Source organism: Phyllobates terribilis, unplaced genomic scaffold, assembly GCF_046119375.1.
Source record: "Phyllobates terribilis strain yellow unplaced genomic scaffold, ASM4611937v1 Scaffold_7__3_contigs__length_470593459, whole genome shotgun sequence".
Lineage (NCBI taxonomy): Eukaryota > Metazoa > Chordata > Amphibia > Anura > Dendrobatidae > Phyllobates > Phyllobates terribilis.
In genome coordinates, this window is record NW_027362767.1 from 226567518 (window position 1) to 226590932 (window position 23415).

Sequence of the window (23415 nt, forward strand, 5' to 3'; positions counted from 1 at the left end):
CCACTACAGTCTGTGTCCGCCCCTGGGATGAAGTAAATGCAGCTGAACAGCAGCTGTCAGGACAGCTGCCCTGTCCTGCTGCAGGGCGTGATGGGGCCTCAGTGATGCGGCTCCTGGCACAGCACATTATGTGGGGCTCCTGGCATAGCTCCTGGCGGGGACCTGGTGTACACTATATGATAAGTATGCACTAAACTCCAAATCCCTCCATTACCCCGCCCCCATATGACCAAAGCCCCGCCCACCCCACCCCCTCCTTGCTGGGCCATGGAAAAATGCTTCAAGCCGGTCCCTGGTGCAAAAAAGGTTGGGGACCACTGTTCTAGAGCATTCAGTGTTGGGTGGGCCTGGAGGTGCAAGCTCTAAAGCTGTGTTTTCATGTTAAAGGGTTTTTTCTATGAACAAAGTTCATTTTAATCAATAGATCTTGGAATAAAAATAAGCTCCACAATTGGATGTGTTTAAAAAAATGTCCCTGTGATGAGATAATCTTATAAATGTGCCCCTGCTGTGTACTGTGTAATGGCTGTGTCTGACCGTACAGGAGCATAGTCTGATCATACCACATCTCCTGGGCAGGGGAGGAAGCAAAATAGAGTATACAGACATTACAGCATGGGATAGCAAATAATTATTTCTTTGAGGTAAAACATTTTTTAAAAATAGGCAGGGAAATGCTTTATCTCACAAAAAGAATCAGCTGTGATCCCAATGCTGTAATGTCTGTATACTCTTTTGCTCCTCCCTTGCTTTGGAATTATGGTATGATCAGACTATGTCCCTATACGGTCAGACACAGCCATTACATAGTACACAGCAGGGGAACATTTATAAGATTATCTCAGCACAGGAACATTTTTTTAAACACATCCAATTGTGGAAATTATGATTATTCCAAGATGTATTGATTAAAATCAACTTTAAAATTAACTTTGTTCATGGGAAACCCCTTTAAGGAAAGCTGAACTTTGTGGTGTTTGTTCCTGATGTGGGCAGATTCCCTTAGCAACAAGGACTGTGCTATATGTTGTGTTTGTTTTTCTAATGTTGCACTGGTTTATGCAGTACTTTTAATAAACCAGTGGAAGATTTAAAGAGACAGTGTTCCTGTGTCTACCTCTATGTGCTGCTGAGTGAGCTGATCTACTACACCATCCATGTAAAGTGGGGTTGGTGTAGTTGTAGCTCATCAAGACCCCAGATTGCGTATCCCAAACTATTTCATTAGTATACTCTTAAAGGGCATATAGAAAGTGGTTATCACAATTTAACTCTTAATTAGAGATAAGTGAATCACTTTGTAGGATCCTAATCCAACGGCCACATCAGTATTCTTTGGCTGTCAGATGGGATCTCTATGAACCATCTCCTACCTGCTGGCAGGCTCCTCTCGTGATTAATCAGCCGGGTGGGACATCGTATTTAAAATGAAGGTAATCCAGCTCAATGAACCTTGAATAGGCTTTTATGCACACGGAGTACATAACAGAAGACAAGATCAGCAGTACAGCTAGAACGAATGCGACATCAACGCATTTCGGTTGACAGCCCACCTTTAGTCATGATGATCATGGAACACATTGATGACGCATTTTTTCTAGCTTTACTGCTGATCTTGTCCTCGTTGAGCTGGATTACATTCATTTTATGACTGTTCCATGCCTTGACATGGCCTTTCTGGGCTCCGAACTCTTCCTAGATGTCTCCTACGGTGAGCTGGATCTAATCTTTCTGTGACATCGTATTTGCATTATGCTGCAATGATGATGTGGTGCCAGACCAACTAATTAAAAGAGGAGGATGCTGAAAGGTAGGAGGAAATTCGTAGGACTCCCATTTGTCGACCATGGTATATTGATGTGGCCAGGTTCTGCAAAATGCATTCACTCATCTCTACTTTTAATGGTGATATTATAAGAAACATTGCCCTAAAGATGTGTTGAATGCTCTGTTTTGAGCAGATAAATGCTTGATTTAGTAAAATTTTTGACATTTAAAGGGGTTGTCCGCTGCTTGCCGACTCCAGCGGTTGCCACGTGACTGCAAGTATGTAATTTGCACAGTTGTGGTTACGTGCCAGCTGGAGTCTCATCCGCGTCTCTCCATAGAACATTGAGACTCTAGTTGGCACATTACAGCAAGCGTGCAAGTCTCATATTGGTCAAGAGAAGACCGCTAGAGCCGGCAAGTGGAGCCGAATCCTATCAGTATGTGCATTAGGCTAGAGCCGTCAAGTTGCAGCCCTAGCTGAAGATTTGGACACGTAAGCTAACATTTTAACTGAACATCTAGTACAGACCTTGCTTTGTCTTCAATTTATACATTTTCTTGTTTTATTCTACAACCTATGCTTATTAAAGTAAACAAATGCTTAATATTCATAAAAAAAAAATTCTGTTCGCAGGGCCACTGCAAAGCCCATTATTGTGCTCCTTCCAGTGTTGGGACTGACTTGGCTGTGTGGTGTTCTGGTCCACATAAGTGTAATCTGGGCATACGTTTTCATTTTCCTAAATGCATTCCAGGTATGACATTTCTGCAATGTAAATTTTTTACTCTTTAAAAAATATAACAAAAGCAAAACCAATCTGAAAACCATGTTTTATGATAATAAAATATTAATAATATGCCATATGATATGCGGTCAACTTGTACCATTCGCTTTTCCATGAGCTGTTGAGTTTCAACTTTCCAAAATTTTCACAGTGAAGCCTCTGCAAGAGAAGCCACTGCAAAATTGCCTGTCACAATGATCTCTGCACATTAGATGCTTCAGAAGAAAAAAAGATAGGGTCAGAGTCTGCTCATCGCAGCAAATGTACATGTAAATTTCCTTAAGCAACAAGTAGTAGGAGTATAAAAAAAATTCCCAGTGGCCAGTGTAAAAATTGCAAAACTTCTCATTTTAATTTTTTGTTTTTAAAGATTGATATGGGGAAAAAAAAACATTTCCTAAAAATGTTTAAAAATATATATTTAGATTTGAGAGTCCTCAGTGGTTGATACCTTTTAATGGCTAACTGAAAAGATGGTAACAACTTGCAAGCTTTCGAGACTACTCGGGTCTCTTCATCAGGCATAGTGAAAAGATGGTAACAAATTGCAAGCTTTCGAGACTACTCAGGTCTCTTCATCAGGCATAGTATCTATGCCTGATGAAGAGACCTGAGTAGTCTCGAAAGCTTGCAATTTGTTACCATCTTTTCAGTTAGCCATTAAAAGGTATCAACCACTGAGGACTCTCAAATCTAAATATTTTTCTATCTACTGGCTAACACGGTACAAGAATATATATTTTCCCTATATTAAAAATATATTTAACCTGATGTAAACAATAGGTTATTTTCTGATGACCCATTCCCCTTAAATTCTGCAAAATATGTTTTTTCTTTTTTCCCATGAGACATATTGATGACAAAATTCAGCAGCTGTGACGATCCACCATCCTCCTTAGGGTCTTACATGACGGAGGACTTGGCAGCTATTCCAAACACGAGGAGTGTAGGAGTAGCCAGGATTTCTTTTGAAGGACAGGGAGTTTATGGTTGCTCTAAATCTTAGCCTGCGTGTTTTCTAGGAAGGCTTCTACATAGTGTGGATGGAGATGTACCTCTTTCTGAGGAACAAATGATTTATTTGTCAGGAATGGATAAGGCATGCATTGTAAATCATCAGAGAGGAGGGAAGATATTCCTGAGAATGTAATTAAGAGAGGTACATGGCTCAATGTTGACCTGAATGAGTCTCTATATGTATTCTCCTACTCATTTTGATTTCCCTCTAGTTGAAAGAAACATATAGTCTGGTAATTATTTTCATATTCCGTTATATAAGAGACTACATCAAAAAGCTAAACATTTCCAAGAAATACTTTCCCAGGGATTTGTATAAATAAGATTCTTTTCACACTGTGTTGGCAGTGTGCATCTAAGGTTGTGCCAAGAGGATATTACGGTGGAAATACATTTAATGCAAATCATAGACTTAATATTTCAAAAATGTCTACTGCCTGGTGTACTTATAGTGCTGTGCAAAAGTTTTAGGCAGGTGTAAAACAAAAAAATGCTGCAAAGTAAAAATTCTTTCATAAATAGTGTTAATGGTTTATTTTTATCAATTAATAAAATCCCCAAATACATGATTAAAAGAGACTTCTAAATCAAATCAATATTTGGTGTAGCTGCCCTTTTACCTTCTAAACAGTATCAAGCCATCAGTTCTTCTAGATACACTTGTACTTGCACACAGTTTGTGAAGGAACTCAGCAGGGAAGTTGTTACAAGCATGTTGGAGAACTAACCGCCACAGATCTTCTGTAGATGTCTCTTGTGCAAATTCTTCTGTCTCTTCATCTAATCCTAGACAGACTAGATGATGTTGAGTTCATGGCTCTGTTGTCATGGGTGTGTAAGAAGTGACAGTCGCCCTGCAGTTGGTTGCAGGAGATCTCTTCGTTTGGCATTACAGACATCTTCTTAGAGGTTGTCTCTCTAGGACCCAGCGGCTACCTTCCTCTTGCTAATTAACACCCTAGCCTGGGTGTATAAGTACCTGATGTCTGCTAGAGGGAGGTGCCGGCGATACTCACATTGCCCCTTGTGAAGGCTCAGAGCAAGTGCATTAGTTCTTCCTCTCTGGAGCTATGAGGACGGGTATTCATCTCTTTGAAGTCAACTAAAAGCTAAGCTATCTTCCCTTGTTTGTTCCCCCTTGTTGTCTTTAGTTGTCAGTGGGGATCGACTAGCGCTCACCCCCTCCCTTCCCTAGCCAGGTCCAAACGCCAAGACATGGCGAGGTTCACGTGTGGCGATTGGTGAAGAACCAATATAGGGATGTTAGTGGAGACAGGGTGATATTAGATCAGCCTAGGAGGTCTCCACTACCCCCTTTCCCTAGAGTCTGGGCTCCCTTTCCCTCTTTCCTTTGTGTTGCACTAATTCTTTCCCACACCTTGTGTGACATCTGATCATCACTTCTAGGACTTCTTGTTCTTCTTTACACTGAAGATAGTTCTTAATGACATTGGCTGTATGTTTAGGGGTCATAGTCCGGCTGCACTGTAAGGAGATGGACATATAGCCCATGTTCCCCCTTGAAGAACAAGTGTAATGTATTGTGTAATGTGAATTGTGACATGCGTTATTGGTGATAATGTTGTATGTTGCCCTACTGTAGGGAAAGTTAGTGGTTGGGATTAGCCCAGAGTGGGAGGGGGAAAGGTGAAGGGAAATAGACAGTTTCCTGTCAGAACGTCAGATAAAGCCCAGTGTGCGTAGAAAGCAGACCTAAGATCTGATCTGAGCAGTGCCCCATGACGTGAGTGTCCCTAATGTGAGGGAAGACCATGACAGAAGATAGTGAGATCCGGGAAGAAGGAAGGGGAGAAGTGACCGATCGGAGACAGGTCCCAGGAAAGGACGCCTAGCAGTATGGCCCATTGGACTCAGAGAGGTAATCGGCCAAGGCGGGGCAGAATACTTGAGATTAAGAGTGCCCCTGGCGGGAGTCCAAGTAGTCAGCGACAGAGAAGTTAAGTACCGACCATACTGGCAACATAGTTCCCTTGAAGGGAAAGAAGACGCTGAACCGACGGTTGAGTAAAGGACTCTTGCAAGCTGGACTGTAGGACTGAGCTGGGTTGCAGTGAAGTAGTGAGGAAAAGTGAAGCTAGAGAACAAGTAATGAGAAAAGAGGAAGCGATTGAAACTGTGTGTGGAAAATACTCAGTTTCATGAAGGAAAAGTTCATCAAGTTGTATACCCGCTATCTTCTGTATATAATTCCCGCCAAGTTATCGTTCAGTAAAAAGTTTATTTTTGACTGGTGGTCCTTCTCATTGAACTGTAAAACACCTGCTCTTGGCCAACCAAAGTCATCGGTTACATGCGGCCTGCAAGGGCGTAGCACTCCCCAGGGGCGTAAATAGGAATCATGGGGCCCCATAGCAGAAGTTCTAATTGGGCCCCCCCCCCCAAAAAAATGTAAAAATGTAAATAATTGTCGGGGTCACAGAAGAGCAGATCTCACAACCTTCAAGCCTTTACATAGTAATTTTCCTCCTGCTGAAGTCCTAGATCCCTTTTTCATTGCCCAAAAAGTGTGGTGCCAACAAAAGTGCCCCCCAAACACGGTATGATACCCCCATGGTGAATTCCTCCACATGCGCAGTATAATGACCCTACTGTACCCCACCTCAACTCCCAGGGTAAAGTATGTGTTAGAACCTTGCTCTTAGGTTTTTTTTCCTTTGCTGGTCACATGACCTTGTTGGCCTATTTAATCCTGCTCCGCCCTTCTGGCTTTGCTGGACTTCATTGTATATCTACTTTCTAGCTAGCCTGTGCTCTGTGTCTTGCTCTGTTAGTTTGCTTGGTCTACTGACCTCTATGTTCTATATATTTTGTTTGTTCGTCTGTCTGCTACTATTTCTGTTAGGAGGTGTCCCATATTCCTCCCAGTCCTTAGTACTTGTAGGGATTCCTTCCCCACATCTATAGGTCTCCGTACAGACTAGCTTAGGACTTTAGCAGGTCTGATCGCAGGATCAGGTCCCCTGTTACATCGTAGGGATTAAGCTGAGTTCTATCGTAGGGACAGATCTCCTCTCTTTCCTTAGCTCTGGTAGCAGAACATAACAGTAAGTCCAGCCAGCAAATTCTCTAAGGAAAGATTTTTCTGTTCCATCATGGTGTCGGTTCAGGATTTGGTTCATCGCCTGCAGGGACTCTCTCTGGAGGTGGCCGAGCTCCGTCAGCACGTGAGTAACTGTCCTGGAGCACATTTCTTGGAGCCTAAGGTATGTTTGCCGGATTTATTTTTTGGTGAACACCGAGAATTTTTTTCATTTAAAAATGCTTGCTTATTGTATTTTCGTTTGAGACCTAAGTCCTCTGGGGATGAATCCCAGCGCGTAGGGTTCATAATGTCACTTTTGCGCAAAGAGCCTCAGGAGTGGGCCTTTTCTTTGCAACCTAGTGATACATGCTTCAGATCAGTGGATAGTTTTTTTTCTGCTTTGGGACTATTATATGATGATCCTGACCGTGTCGCATCAGCTGAGACTGAGTTGAGACGTTTAAAACAGGGATCAGGTAATGTGGAAAAATATTGTACTCATTTCCGTCGTTGGTCTACTCAAACAGGGTGGAACGATTCTGCTCTGAAAAGTCTATTTCTTGCTGGGCTCAGTGAAAGGGTTAAAGACCTGCTAATTGCTTATCCTACACCTGAAGATTTGCAACAGGCTATGCAATTAGCTATACGGGTGGATAGAAGACTGCGTGCAAGGGTTAATGAGAGCAAATCCTCTGCTATGTCAGTTTCTGGTTATGAGAATGTGTGTACTAACAGTGGTGAACCGATGGAGATTGGATCGGTGGCACCTCGCTCTCAAGAAAAAGACCGTCGATTTTCTGAAGGCTTGTGTTTCTATTGCGGAAAATCTGGTCATTTGATTAAAGGCTGTGAGCTTCGTATGAAGAAAGAAAAAAAAAATGGTCAGTCAAGCCCGTATTGCCTGTTTAAATTCCAAGGGTATATTTTTAGCTGCTTCCACGATTGCTCAGAAAGAATTAATGGAATTTCGGGTGTTTGTTGATTGCGGGTCTACTTTGAATGTAATTGATGGGGGATTCGTGGAAAGACTCAATTTAAAACCTGAACCTTTATCATCCCCCATTGCTGTGGTTTCTGTGGATGGTTCCCCTTTGAAGAATATTACTCTCAAGGTCTGTGAATTTCCTCTCACTATTAATGGTGTTCACCATGAGAAATTGGATTTGGTAGTGTTGAATAACTTGCCTTCTCCAGTAATATTGGGATTGCCCTGGTTAAAATTTCACAATCCTGTACTGGATTGGTCTACCAGTGAAATTAAATCCTGGAGCCATAAATGTTATGACAAGTGTTGTAACGGGCGTATTGCAGCTTTGGATAGGGGAGAATTGCCTGTTCCTATTCAGGATTTTTGGAGAGTTTTTTCTGAGAAGGATTCGCAGGTTTTGCCTCCCCATAGAGACTATGATTGTTCTATTGAATTTGTCCCTGGAGCGACTCTTCCTAAAAGTCGTTTATTTAACCTTACTATTCCTGAGAGGAAGGCTTTGGAGGAATACATACAGACAAGTTTGGCCGCCGGTCACATTAGGCCCTCTAAGTCTCCTGTGGCGGTTGGATTTTTTTTTGTAAAAAAAAAAAGGACGGCGGTTTACGTCCTTGTCTGGATTTTCGTGAGATTAACAAAATTACTGTACGCAATCCTTACCCACTGCCATTGATTCCTGATCTGTTTAACCAGTTAATGGGGGCCAAGTGGTTCTCTAAAATTGACCTTAAGGGGGCATACAATCTGTTGCGCATGAAGGAGGGTGACGAATGGAAGACTGCTTTTAACACTCCTGTGGGTCATTTTGAGAATCTGGTTATGCCTTTTGGTCTTACTAATGCTCCTGAATTTTTTCAGAATCTGATTAATGACATCCTTAGACCTTTGATCGGCAAAAATGTGGTTGTGTATTTGGATGACATTTTGATTTATTCGCCGGATCTGGAGTCTCATTGGCGGAGCGTGCGTGAGGTATTACAGTTATTAATGGACAATTCGCTTTTTGCTAAGCTGGAGAAATGTGAGTTCGCTGTACAGAGAATTAGTTTTTTGGGCTACATTATCTCCAGCAAAGGTTTTGAGATGGATCCGGTTAAGGTTCAGGCTGTGCAGGAATGGCCTAGGCCTATTGGTTTGAAATCGATACAGAGGTTTTTGGGTTTCGCCAATTACTACAGAAAATTCATAAAAAATTTTTCTAGTATTGTCAAACCTCTGACTGATCTCACCAGGAAAGGTGCTGATGCGGTTCAGTGGTCTTCTGAGGCCATTGAAGCTTTTGTGTATCTCAAGGAGAGGTTCACCTCTGCTCCCATCCTTATGCAGCCTGATGTTACTAGGCCGTTTTTGGTTGAGGTTGATGCTTCCTCTGTGGGGGTTGGCGCAGTATTGTCTCAGGATAACGGGGATGGATTACATCCCTGTGCCTTTTTTTCAAAAAAATTTTCGGAGACTGAACTGAATTACGATATTGGTAATCGGGAATTATTGGCTATTAAACTCGCATTTGAACACTGGCGCCACTTCTTGGAAGGTGCGGAATTTCCCGTTCAGGTTCTTACGGATCATAAAAATCTGATATATCTTGATGCTGCCAAGCGCCTGAATGCCCGTCAGGCTAGGTGGGCACTGTTTTTCTCGCGGTTTAATTTCTCCGTTACTTACATCCCTGGTACTAAGAATGTTAAGGCGGATGCCTTGTCTCGCAGTTTTTCTCCCATAGTCGGTGTTGAGAAAGAGGAGAACATTTTACAAGAAGGTGTTGTGATAGCTGCTTTGGACTCCGTTTTGGAAAATGAGATTCTTAAAGCACAGGAGAATGCCCCTTCTAACACTCCTCATGGGAGGTTGTTTGTGCCTGGGACCTTTAGGAGAGATTTGTTTGTTGAGTGTCACGAATCTCGGTTGGCAGGTCATCCCGGAATCTCTGAGACAAAAAGACTGGTGGGTCGCAGTTTTTGGTGGCCTGGATGGCAGAAGGAAGTCATTAAGTGGGTGCGTCAATGTACTATATGTGCTAGATCTAAGTCCTCACATACTCCTGCTGCGGGGTTGCTTTGTCCTTTGGAGGTTCCCAGTGCTCCTTGGACACATTTGGCTATGGACTTTATAACTGACCTTCCCCCCTCTGAGGGTTTTACTGTCATCTGGGTGGTCGTGGACCGTTTTAGCAAGATGTGTCACTTGGTTCCTTTCGTCAAACTGCCCTGCGCTAAAACTCTCGCTAAGGCCTTTGTCAAGGAAATTGTCAGACTTCATGGCGTTCCTACTGACATTGTTTCTGATAGGGGTCCTCAGTTCGTGGCTCGTTTTTGGCGTGCCTTTTGTGATAGGTTGGGAGTTCATTTGTCGTTCTCGTCCGGATATCATCCTGAATCTAATGGCCAGACAGAAAGGAAAAACCAGGATGTTGAGCAGTTCTTGCGTTGTTTTGTGGCAGACAATCAAGAGGGGTGGTCTGAGTTTCTGCCACTTGCTGAATTTGCTCTGAACAATCATACATCTTCTTCTGCTGGTTGTTCGCCTTTTTTTTGTTGTTCTGGGAGACATCCGTCGTTTGGGTCGTTCTCCAAGTTGGGATCTGCCGTGCCTGAGGAGGAGAATTTTTCCGGTGATTTGGAGAGAGTTTGGACGGATGTGCGTAGTAATCTTCAGGAGGCCAACAGAAAATCTAAAGACTACTTTGATAGGAAACGACAGGAGGTTTTGTTCGCTGTTGGTGACATGGTTTGGTTGTCCTCTAGGAATCTGCGGTTGAGGATTCCTTCAAAGAAATTGGGTCCCAAGTTTGTAGGGCCCTTTAAGGTGCTTCAGGTTGTCAACCAATCTGCTGTTAGGTTGGAGGTTCCTACCTCCTGGAGAATTAATCCGGTATTTCATGTCTCTCTGTTGAAAAAAGCTGTTGTATCGGATTGTGACGCCTCTGCCTCTGTTCCTCCGGTGGTGGAGGACGGGGAATATGAAATTTCTCGCATCCTTAACTCTAGACGGTATAGAGGTAGTTTGCAGTATCTTGTGGCCTGGAAAGGTTTCGGTCCCGAGGATAACTCTTGGGTGAGGTCGGATGATGTTTCCGCGTCCAGACTTATCAGAGCGTTTCACAGGAGATTTCCTGATAAGCCTGGTCCTAGGGGATCCGGAGGATCCTCTTAGAAGGGGGGGTACTGTTAGAACCTTGCTCTTAGTTTTTTTTTCCTTTGCTGGTCACATGACCCTGTTGGCCTATTTAATCCTGCTCCGCCCTTCTGGCTTTGCTGGACTTCATTGTATATCTACTTTCTAGCTAGCCTGTGCTCTGTGTCTTGCTCTGTTAGTTTGCTTGGTCTACTGACCTCTATGTTCTATATATTTTGTTTGTTCGTCTGTCTGCTACTATTTCTGTTAGGAGGTGTCCCATATTCCTCCCAGTCCTTAGTACTTGTAGGGATTCCTTCCCCACATCTATAGGTCTCCGTACAGACTAGCTTAGGACTTTAGCAGGTCTGATCGCAGGATCAGGTCCCCTGTTACATCATAGGGATTAAGCTGAGTTCTATCGTAGGGACAGATCTCCTCTCTTTCCTTAGCTCTGGTAGCAGAACATAACAGTATGATGACACCAACACAGTATGATCCCCCAACTGCCCCACACCTCTCCACACTCCATAGAGTATAATGCACTCGCCATGGTCCTCCACACAGTATAAGACACTCGCCATGGTCCTCCACTCAGTATAATGCATTCCCCCATGGTCCTATATGCAGTATAATGCAGCACCCCATAGGGTAAAATGCAGCCCCCCCACCCATAGGGTAAAGTGCAGCCCCAGTCCTCCAGTATTATCAGTACACACTGATTTAAAAATAAATACATACTTACCGCTCCTCGTTCCCAGCTGCTTCAGTCTCTGCAGCGCGTCTCTGTCATCACCTCAGCAGCTGCCAGCTCCACTGTCTGACACAGCGTGGAGCGTCATCATGCTGCTGCGTCAGACGCAGAGGAGGAATGATGGGAGAGAGAGTGTCACATGAAGCTCCCTCCTCCAGGTTTTCGTGGGCCCTGGGCGAAAGAATCTCAGTGGCCCCTTTAACACATCCAACCATTCGTGATGCACAGATACGGCAGAAAAATTATAGATATAGTGCAATGCAAAAAATGTCACTGACTTTTTACATTTCATGAGTGATATCTATTGTAAACTCTACAATAGCTCAGAAACCAGTGAATCCTCACAGCGCACAGTGCAGACCGGACAGTATAGTCCTCCATACAGTATTATGGCACCACTAAGTCCTACATACAATATTATGGGCACCACATAGTCCTCCATACAGTATTATGAGCCCCATATAATGCTCCATACAAAATACTGGATCCCATATAACGCATAATAGAGAATACTGCCTGGTCCCCATGTAATGCCCCATGTAATGCCATATGCAGGCTGGACCCCATGTAATGCCCCATGCCTCCTGGGCCCCGCACAGAGCCCCCACAAGCCCGCTGCATCCCCCCTGGGGCCCCCACAAGCCCGCAGCACCCACCCAGAGCCCCCACAAGCTTGCAGCATCCCCCCCAGAGCACCCACAAGCCCGCAGCATCTCCCCAAGGGCCCCCACAAGCCCACAGCATCCCCCCAGGGCCCCCACAAGCCCGCAGCATCCCCCCCAGGGCCCCACAAGCCCGCAGCATCCCCCCCCCAGGGCCCCACAAGCCCGCAGCATCCCCCCCCCAGAGCACCCACAAGCCCGCAGCATCCCCCCACGGGCCCCCACAAGCCCACAGCATCCCCCCACGGCCCCAGAAGCCCACAGCATCCCCCCCAGGGCCCCACAAGCATCCCCCCCAGGGCACCACAAGCCCGCAGAATCCCCCCCAGGGCCCCCACAAGCCCACAGCATTCCCCCCAGAGCACCCTCAAGCCCACAGCATCCCCCCAGGGCCCCACAAGCCCACAGCATCCCTCCCAGGGCCCCACAAGCCAGCAGCATCCCCCCCAGGGCCCCACAAGCCCACAGCATCCCCCAGGGCCCCATAGGCTTGCAGCATCCCCCCCCCCCAGAGCCCCCACAAGCCCGCAGAATCCCCCTTAGGGCCCCCACAAGCCCGCTGCATCCCCCCCCAGAGCCCTCACAAGCCCGCAGCATCCCCCCCCAGAGCCCCCACAAGCACGCATTATCCCTGCATTATTCCCCAGAGCCCCCTAAGATCTCCACAAGCATTAATTAACCCCACCAGACTGCCCTCCAGCATTAACCCCCCCAAATCACTCACTCCCAAGTATCAAGCCCCCTCACCCCAAAAACAGCAAGAAGAAAAGGCATCAAACCAGCAAATAAATAGAACAATCTCCTGTTTCTCAGCTTAGGATACTGACCTCCTCCTGCAGCTTCACCGGCAGCTCTGTCTCTGCATGAGACTCTGGCGTCTGGTGCTGTACTAGAACACGCCCCCGGAAATTACACCATATCTGGAAGGAGCCCATACATTCTAGTGTCTAGGGCACGGGAAGAGGTAAGTATTGTGCTCAGGGCCCTGCCACTTGCCTGGGTCCAGGAGTGGGACCCGATGCGGGGGTACACAGTGCAGGCGACTGCTATGGGGCCCCCCCAGCTCACGGGCCCCATAGCAGTCACGTGGCCTGCCGCCATTGGCGGGACGCCACTGGCACTCCCATATCACAAATCCATAGACCCAACCAAGATCCCAACTTTCATGTAATATGCCTGGGCACAAGAGACGAGTACCTTGCCCATGGCTAGAGCCCCGCACCACGTTACAGCAGCATAAATTGAGAATCAATCAGACACCTCCCTGATGGTATTACATGATGAATAAGCATCTGCCTGGAATTCTCAGCTCTAATGGCAACTTTAATACCCAACAATATTTTCTGAAATGCGGCCCCAGACATGCACGAACCTCCACCGTTCTTTACTGTAGTCTGCAGACAACTATTATTGTGCCAATCTCCAGACCATCAGCAAATAAACATTTTGTTACAGCCAAATATTTCAAATTTTGACTCATCAATCCAGAACACCTGCTGCCATTTTTGTGCACCCCAGTTCTTATGTTTTTGTGCCAAGTTGAATCACTTTGCTTAGTTCCCATGTTGAAGATATGGCCACATGGCTATTTGATAATTGTTCTATGAAGACCACTTTTTGCCCAACAGTAGATGGGTATAGCTGGATCCCATTGGTTGTTGCCAGTTCCGAGCTGATGTTGGCACTGCTAGACAGCTTCCCATTTCAAAGGGCAGTAAGCATGATGTGTCTTTCATCTACTGCACTAAGATTCCTTGGCCAACCACTGTTTCTTTGATCCTCACCATTGCTCAATTCTTGACACTTCGGCAAAATAGCACATCTTTAAACTGCAGTCTGCTTTGAAATTTTTACCTGGGGGAAGACCTTGCTGATGTAGTATAACTACCTCATGTCTTGTTGCTGTGCTCAGTCTTGTCATGGTGTGTGACCTGTGACATGAAACTGCTGCAAAGGTGAGGTTGTGGAAGACAGTTTGGCTGTATCTCACCCAGTTTTAAGCCTCCTACTCATTTGTTTCAGTTAATGACTTTGTTTTGACCTACATATGAAAATGATGATCATTTTCACATGTTTAGTATAATTACTCATACACGTGATTTATAATTCTACAAAATACTGGCGTTTATGTAACTTACCTAGAAGAATTGATGGTGTTCTGAAGGTGCGTCTGTCAGGTTTGTTAGTGAGATTTGCACCTTGTTTCTGGTGTGTTCATGATGCATACAACTTGAGTCTTGTGTGATAGTGACATGTGCTTCTTGTGACGGAAGTTAATGATGTGCAGTGTGCACATCTATTTTCCGGTGTCCTGTCTGGTAGTGACATGCGCATTTGTATCCAGTGAAAGACTTGCGCATTTTTTGTCAATAATAGTAGAATAACTTGGCACTCAAATAGGATAAAAAGTGATAAAGATTTATTGGCAATCCATACAGTGTAATGTTTCGGTCTTTTTTAGACCTTCATCAGAACGTAGGATCCAACGTAGGATGCAATAATAATCAGTGTAATAATTTTTCTCTTTTCTTATTCAAAGGAGTGATTTTCTTAGGGAATAGGCAAGATCATTTATATAGAAAAAGGCCAATCAAGACAGAGATATGAAAGGGATCAAGAACGAGGTCCAAGTGACGCCATCCAACAGCGTCTGGTACGCTACAGCCATATAGCGCTGCTATCGTACAGCCCATCCTCTTTTCACACGGCAATCAGGCAACCGATAAAGAGTGGTCACTTAGACCTCATTCTTGATCCCTTTCATATCTTTCGATTGGCCTTTTTCGATATAAATGATCTTGCCTATTCCCTAAGAAAATCACTCCTTTGAATAAGAAAAGACTAGAGAATCATTATTACACTGATTTATTATTATTGTATCCTACGCTGTACATTCTGATGAAGGTCTAAAAAAGACCAAAACGTTACATTGTACTTACTGCCAATAAATCTTTATCACTTTTTATCCTATTTGAGTGCCAAGTTTTTCTGCTACTATTGACTTACGAGTTCGAACCCCACATGGGCACCTTACTCTCCTACCAGGAGTGCCGTATATTTCTTCATTAATCAAAGCATTTTTTGTCAGGTGTGTTAGACAGGTGAATCCTGTGTCCGGGTGTGATAGTGAAGTGTGCATCCTGTGTCACATCGCTACATGATGTGAATGCTATGTTTTCATAATTTCATGGTTGAAATAAACCACAAGGTTATGGTCTTCAATGAAAAACCAAGTATAAAATATATTTATTGTATAGATAATTGCACTCACAAAAATGGTTAAGCAGCCGCAACTGTTGTATGTAATTTGCGCCTCCCCCGTCGGGATAAATGAAAAGCTATTTGTAAACTGACTGACAGATGATTGAGTCGATATTGAAAGGAAAGGAGTCTGAATGAAATTGAAGTTGCTGGAAATGCCTGAAAAGACGGGTGGGGTAGGCGTGCCCTTCTTTAAAGGTATTTTTAGTGGGACAATTTCAGGTATTAATGATGTGGGAACATTCACATTACACAGATGTATTGAGGAAAATAACACCAGGTAAGATAACTGATGGGTTTGGCCAACTTGGTCAGGGGAAGCTTATAAAGTTGCCTGGATGTTATGTTCTTCATAAAAGCTGGCAGTGAGAACAAATAGAGAACACCGAACAAAAAAGGTCAAAATATACAATATGGTAAAATTAAAAAACTTTAATAATAATACGGATGTGTCAATAGGTGGCACTGTAGAAACAGGCACGCATACTTTATAACAGTACACAGTGTAAAATAGAAAATACAAATAAAAATACAAGTCTCATGAATCAAAGATATATGTTATACATACCTTAGGAGATCAATGTATAAATTGCATAGCTATAAGAAAAGCGTACATCTACAATATTAGAGTGTATCTCATATGCCAATTATGCCGCACATCTGTAGCTGCTTAACAGATTATATAGGACACAATAGTCCAATGTGATTCACCACCGTACAACTATGTCTAACCAAATAAGGGGTTTAAAAGCTGGGAAAACCAGCAATATACCCCACTCATTGTTTGATCCAGTGAATAACTCACACCACATATATAAAGTGCTAGTGCAATAAATAAATAATGCAGACATACAGATAGCAGTCAAAAATCTCATAACATACCTGATTGCTCACAAGAGACAAGTATGGCGCCTGCCCCGACGCGCGTTTTGGTGTGGGCCTTCGTCAGGGGATGGCCATATAACCTATATCTTTGATTCATGAGACTAGTATTGTTATTTGTATTTTTTATTTTACACTGTGTACTGTTATAAAGTGTGTGTACCTGTTTCTACAGTGCCACCTATTGACCAATCCGTAGTATTATTAAAGGTTTTTAATTTTACTTGTAATTGTATATTTTGACCTTTTTTGTTTGGTGTTCTCTATTAGTTCTCATGTTATATTTCCGAATAGGTCCATTCTAGCCCAATATATGTGTATATGACTAGTTATATGTACTGTTGTGTATCTGTCCAGGTATCTTTTTCTCATAAAAGCTAGCAGACCTGGAGAAAATTCTGGACATTTGGGAAACTTTGGTATTTACCCTGATGTGGCCACTAGACCAGGGTTTTGCTAATCTTTTTTTGATCAGCTCATCATGATCCTAAATGGGGGTAAGTGAGGTCATTCAGGATATTTAGTCAGACCCTAAACGTCAGAAGAAATGCCAGGCATTCAGCAGGTAGAAGGAGGTTCTCAAAGCTCTGGTCCAGCAGCCACAGATTACCAATGTGGCCACAAATTACCAATGTGGCCACTAAACTGGGATTCTGCAAATGTTTGATCATCTGTAGGATCATGTAAACTTACTGAAATTTCTTTTTCCAAATCAGAAATTCTGCATAAATGAGTATCATGCTGGTGCCACATTTAACTGAAAAAGGGAAAACTTAGACATGAAAAGATTTTTTCAATTGCACCTTGCTATGATTATTCAGAAAGACATTCTCATGTTATATTTATAACCAGGGATCGACTATAATTATGGGTAAAAAATACTTTCTAAATTCATTATTATAGCAGTCAAGTGTTTAAATTATAGAATAGATGTGAAGTGAATATATCTAGTGTGGCACCCCAGGGGTCTGGTTGCCACAGTAATAGAAATATTATGTCTGAGAGCAAGTGGGAGGTTTCTCTGGTCAGGAGCCCTAAGCATGCAACACTGCCCGCCCAGACCTGGGAGGGGAGGAGTCTGCCCTTATAAACTGGGTCTGGGGCGGGATTAGGTCAGTTAGAGCTTGGAGAGGGAAAGATACAGCAAGAGCTCTGTAGGAACAGTAGCTGAAGACCAGGGGCTGGAGCTGAGCAGAGCTCTCCCTGGCTGAGGACACTACAACCGGACATCGGAGTCCGAGGCTGTGGGGACTGATATACACCCAGCAGCAGAAACCAGCCGGCAGGGGATTCCAGGTCCTCTGGCCATAGAAGCCGGAGGCTCAGTCACAAGAAAGGGACTAGCGCCGCCATCCAGGAGCGGAGGCTAACAGAAGGCCCCAAGTCACCAGCCATACGGGTGAGCACCACACGGTATACTCAGGGACGTGGGCTACTTGTAACCGCTTACAGCAAGGTAGCCAGGAAAGAGTGCAGATAGACGGGGAGGCCTACAACTCCGCCTGGCCAGGGGAGATCCTGCTTGCTCACAGACTGACCAGGCCTCTACTGCTAACCAGTACTCCCGGGAGGGTCTGCTTTATACCATCAGTAAAGACCCTGAACTGCACCACACTTCTCTGTGTTTCCTCGCCGCACCAGCACCACTAGTACTGGGACGCTCACACCATCACTCCCATCATCCACACTAGCTGCCCTGAGGCAATACTTCTCCCGTGGGGAGTTATCCCATACTCGGCTGCGCAAACACCATCAGCCTCAGCGGTCTGCAGCGCAGCGGCGGTCCCCACTGACCGCAATCCACGGGTGGCGTAGTCGGACATTTGTTATTACACTAAGACTGCCACTGGTTTGACCACCCTGAGCCACGGACCGGGTCGCCGCCACACTGAGACTACCACCCCCAGCATCCCACCAGAGGCCCGGTTCCGGGTTCCCCACGCGGCCCAGGGGGCGCGTCAACTTTGGCGTAGTCGGCAGGATTTCGTGCCCACAACCACCGGGTACTGCGTGCCTAAAAAAGACTTTTGTACTTACCTGTGGTGAAGTTTCCCGCCGTCCGGAGCCGTTTCCCGCCATCGGACGCCATCTTGGGTCGTTTCCCGCCATCTTCTGCCGTCTTCCTGCCATCCGCAGCTGCTTCCCGCCATCTTCAGGACGCCGCATGGGAAGAAGAGGGGCGTGGACGCCGAAAGCGTGCGAGATCCGAAGCTCCGCCCCACGCACTGACGCTGCGCAAGGTCCTGGAAGGGAGGAAGAGCGACGCTGACGTCATCGGAGCGCGATGCCAGGTCCTCTACCACGACGATTGACTGCGGAGCTGCGGCCTACGGAAGAAGAGCATCGCAAGGTAGGCCACGGTCCACTAGGGGGGTAGAAGGATGTCGGATACCGAGGGGAGCTCCACCGCCACACCGGCCACCAGCGCAACCGCTGCTGCGGTCATGCCATTCACCATGCACTATATCCCGGGGGCAACCTGGCTACCCCAGTACTCAGGGGAGTCACATACCCTAAGTGACTTTAGGGAAAGATTGGATAGCCTCTTCCAGGTATACCCCCTCACGGAAGAGCAAAAACTAAGCATCCTGGTGGCCCAGTCAATCGGGGCAGCCCAAAGGGAGGTAAAGTCCTGGTCACCTGGGAAGAAGAGGACTGTCAGAGAAATACTAGCCCGGCTGAAAGACACATTTGATACCCGAACCTCAGCCGAAATAAAGCTCAGATTTTACGAGTGCAAACAGCGGGCACATGAAAGTATAAGAGACTATGCTCTAAACCTACAAGAGGCCCTGAGAGCCATTAAGCAGGTTGACCCTGACAGCGTGGGAAATGAAGACAAGCTGTTGACCGAACAATTTATTGAGGGTCTATTGTGCAGTGCCCACCGAACCCAGTTGCGGGCAATGGCCTTACAGGACCCTGACCTGGACTTTGCACAGTTCAAGGACAGAGCCATCCGGGTGCTCCGAGAACCGTCACCAGGTGGCGCTGTGACCCACAAGCGCCCTGCTATCACTTATCACCAGGACACGGCGCCCTTGTCTGCAGGGCCTGTGGGAGCTGATGCGCAGGCTTTGAACAATAACCCGGCTACAGACCTGCACCATCAGGTCCAAGAGCTGACTAAGAGCGTTGCCGCGCTAACCAGAACTGTGCAGTCTTTACAGGTCTCTTCTCCAGGAAAGATCCAGCTGGCATCCGGACCGGAGGACGTCCCGTGGTGCTGACTGAGGAGGACCCCACCGGCCAGAGGAAGACCCAGCGACAGATATAACGAGGACGGACGACCCATCTGCCGCCGCTGCAATCAACCCGGACATATGGCAAGGTACTGTCATTTAAACGGGCACAACCTGGGGTAGAGGGCCAACCCCCAGGCTTAAGATCATCAGGTCCATCGAACTGGCGTGACAAATACGTAGAGGGACGTCCGGTCTTGCCTGTGGTACTGGATGGCATTCCTATGAGTGCCCTACTAGACACTGGGTCACAGGTGACTACCGTCCCGTACGTGCTCTTCAAGCGGTAATGGAATGACTCGGACATAACCCGCTATCCAGATGACGACCTAAGCATTATCGCCAGCAATGGTCAGCCCGTGCCACAGATAGGATTTAAGGAGGTGACCATCAAGGTCGGTAAAGTTGAACTGCCGGCACAAGGACTGAAAATTGTGGACATTGACCATCGCGAGAGTCACCCAAAAATAACCCTAGGTACTAACGTAATTGAAAACTGTCTTGCAGAGGTGATTCTTATTTTGCAGCAGGTTGCCAAGAACGCCAGTTCCAGCCAGCAGCGTGTGCTCCAAAAAGAGATCCGGGCACTGATGAAGTGGCAACAAGTGGAACTATCTGGTGGTGAGATAGGTAGCGTGAGAATGTGTGACCCGTTCCCTATTGCCATGCCCCCAAAAAGTGAGATGATGATTTGGTGTCGGGCAGCTATTGGTCTGAGAGGTAGAGGCTACCAAGCAATGGTAGAACCCGTCTACTCAGACAGTAGGCCCACCATTTTGACAGCACGGGGGGTGGTCGATGTACGTCATGGGAGGGTGCCTGTCCGCATCATAAATATCGGGGAGAGAGAAGTATACCTGTCCCGGTATGCCACGCTAGCCAAATTGTTCACCATAAACCAGAACTCTGTACAGGCCGTGGAACCCTTGCCTCCATCTCAACCAGAGGAAGGTAACGGCTCTAAGAAACCAATGGAGGACTGGTGTCAGCAACTGCATTTGGGTACTGACTCCACTCCCTCACACAAAAACAGGGAGTCTACCGGGTGGTTCAGGAGTACGAGAGAGTGTTTAGCAAACACCCGCTAGACTTTGGGCGAGTAAAGGGGGTAGAACATCACATCCCAACGGGAAACCATTCTCCCATAAAGGAGAGATACCGACCCGTACCCCCTGCACACGATCAGCACGCCAAGGGGATGTTAAAGGACATGAAGGAGGCTGGGGTAATTAGGGACAGCTGTAGCCCCTGGGCAGCTCCACTAGTCTTAGTGAAAAAGAAAGACAACACCATGAGAATGTGTGTAGACTACAGGAAGGTCAACTGTATCACACACAAAGATGCGTTCCCGTTACCAAGGATAGAAGAGTCCTTAGCTGCATTAAAATCGTCTAACTTCTTCTCTACTTTGGACCTCACTAGCGGGTATTGGCAGGTTCCTGTAGCAGAGGCGGACCGGGAGTAGACCGCAATCACCACCCCGATGGGTCTCAGCGAATTTAACTGTATGCCGTTCGGGCTCTGCAACGCACCAGGAACCTTCCAACGGTTGATGGAATGCTGTCTGGGACACCGGAACTTCGAGACGGTCCTATTATACCTGGACGATGTAATCGTCTATTCCAAGACCTACGAGGACCACCTGAAACACCTGGCCGAAGTGTTTGAAGCTCTGGCAAACTATGGCTTAAAGGTGAAACCCTCCAAGTGTCACCTCCTGAAACCAAAGATGGGATACCTGGGACACGTGGTGAGTGCTGACGGAGTGGCTCCCGACCCCGATAAGATCACCGTGATTAAAGACTGGCCAAGACCCTCCAGCATAAAGGAAGTGCGGCAGTTCCTCGGGTTGGTAGGCTACTACCGAAGATTCATTCCCGGTTTCACCAAAATGGCAGCCCCTATGCAGGATGTTAGAACCTTGCTCTTAGGTTTTTTTTTCCTTTGCTGGTCTCATGACCTTGTTGGCCTATTTAATCCTGCTCCGCCCTTCTGCTACTTTCTAGCTAGCCTGTGCTCTGTGTCTTGCTCTGTTAGTTTGCTTGGTCTACTGACCTCTATGTTCTATATATTTTGTTTGTTCGTCTGTCTGCTACTATTTCTGTTAGGAGGTGTCCCATATTCCTCCCAGTCCTTAGTACTTGTAGGGATTCCTTCCCCACATCTATAGGTCTCCGTACAGACTAGCTTAGGACTTTAGCAGGTCTGATCGCAGGATCAGGTCCCCTGTTACATCGTAGGGATTAAGCTGAGTTCTATCGTAGGGACAGATCTCCTCTCTTTCCTTAGCTCTGGTAGCAGAACATAACACAGGACCTCCTGATAGGTCAATCTCGGAAAGCCAAAAACCAGAAGCCGCCCTTCAGGTGGGAAAAGCTGGAAGAGGAGTCCTTCTGCCAGCTGAAGATGGCCCTCACGGGGGATGAAATCCTGGCGTACCCTGATTACAGCCAGCCCTTTATCCTCCACACGGACGCAAGCAACATCGGGCTAGGAGCCGTACTGTCCCAGATCCAGCAGGGGAGAGAACGGGTAATTGCTTACGCCAGCCGAAAACTGCGACCCACGGAAAGAAACCCTGAGAATTACAGCTCATTTAAGCTCGAGTTCCTGGCAGTGGTGTGGGCGGTAACCGAACGTTTTAAGCATTACCTTGCCTCTTCCAAGTTCACCGTGTACACGGATAACAACCCGTTGACACACCTGGACACTGCAAGGCTCGGTGCCCTGGAACAGAGATGGATGGCCCGCCTGTTCAACTATGAATTCACCATCAAATACCGGGCGGGACGCTCAAATGCCAACGCAGATGCCCTGTCTAGAATGCCAAATTTACCGGACGTAGGGGAAGATCCAGAAGATCTGGAAGAAGTCGAGCTCCCTGCGTTCCACCGTCATGGGATTACCCTGTATTCCCACCGTGTGAAGGACAGGCGCTCTGTGACGTTCAATCCCTTGCCCCACTACAGCTGGGCGGAAACGCAAGACAGTGATCCCGCAGTCTGTCTGGTGAAGGAAATGCTGACACAGGCCAATGCCCGTCTTGACCCAGACGCTCCGGAGGAGACCAAGCAACTGTGGAAGGAGAAAAGTAAGCTGTTCCTCTACAGGGAGAAGCTGTGCCGAAGAATGGTTAACTCTCGAACACATGAGTTGACCTGGCAGGTAGTGGTCCCAAGACGAGACGCGGCTATGGTGCTGGAGGCATACCACAATGGAGCAGGACATTTTGGATGGAAGAAGCTGGAGTACTTGTTGCGTGAACGGTTCTACTGGGTAGGCATGAGAGGAGCCATCGAGAGGTGGTGCAGAGACTGTGGCCCGTGCAACCTAAGAAGAAAGGACCGTGCCAGCCAGAAGACTCCCCTGCAGCCCATCATCACCAGACAGCCACTGGAACTGGTAGCCCTGGACCATGTGAAACTGGCTCCGAGCAGATCTGGGTATGTCTACGCCCTCACAATCGTAGATCACTACTCCCAGTTCCTGATGGTGGTTCCCGTCAAGGACTTAACGGCTCAAACAGCAGCTAGAGCCTTCCAGCAGCACTTCTGCCGTCCACACCGGTACCCGGAGCAAGTGTTGACAGACCAAGGACCAGCCTTCGAGGCAGAGGTCTTCCAGGAGTTCTGCAACCTGTATGGCTGCAAGAAGATAAGAACAACGCCCTATCACCCGCAAACCAACGGACTCTGCGAGAAGATGAACCAGGTGGTGATAGATCTGCTAAAAACATTGCCCCTGGAAGAACGCAGCCTGTGGCCTGAGAAACTGCCCAATCTGGTGGACCTGTACAACCACATCCTGGTAGGTTCCACCAACTGTACTCTGGCTTATCTAATGAGAGCAAGACCTGGTAAGCTGCCTATTGACCTGGATATGGGAGTCCTGACACCT

At 46.5% G+C, this 23415-nt stretch overlaps 1 protein-coding gene across 1 annotated transcript in view; it reads left to right on the forward strand.

Moving 5' to 3' along the window:
- Positions 1–23415, forward strand: part of ADGRD2 (adhesion G protein-coupled receptor D2) — a 642994-nt gene that overhangs the window by 357159 nt on the left and 262420 nt on the right. Inside the window, exon 20 of the mRNA XM_073639770.1 lies at positions 2405–2525. Coding sequence (XP_073495871.1) covers positions 2405–2525 — 121 coding nt within the window. The remainder of the gene's footprint in view (positions 1–2404; positions 2526–23415) is intronic.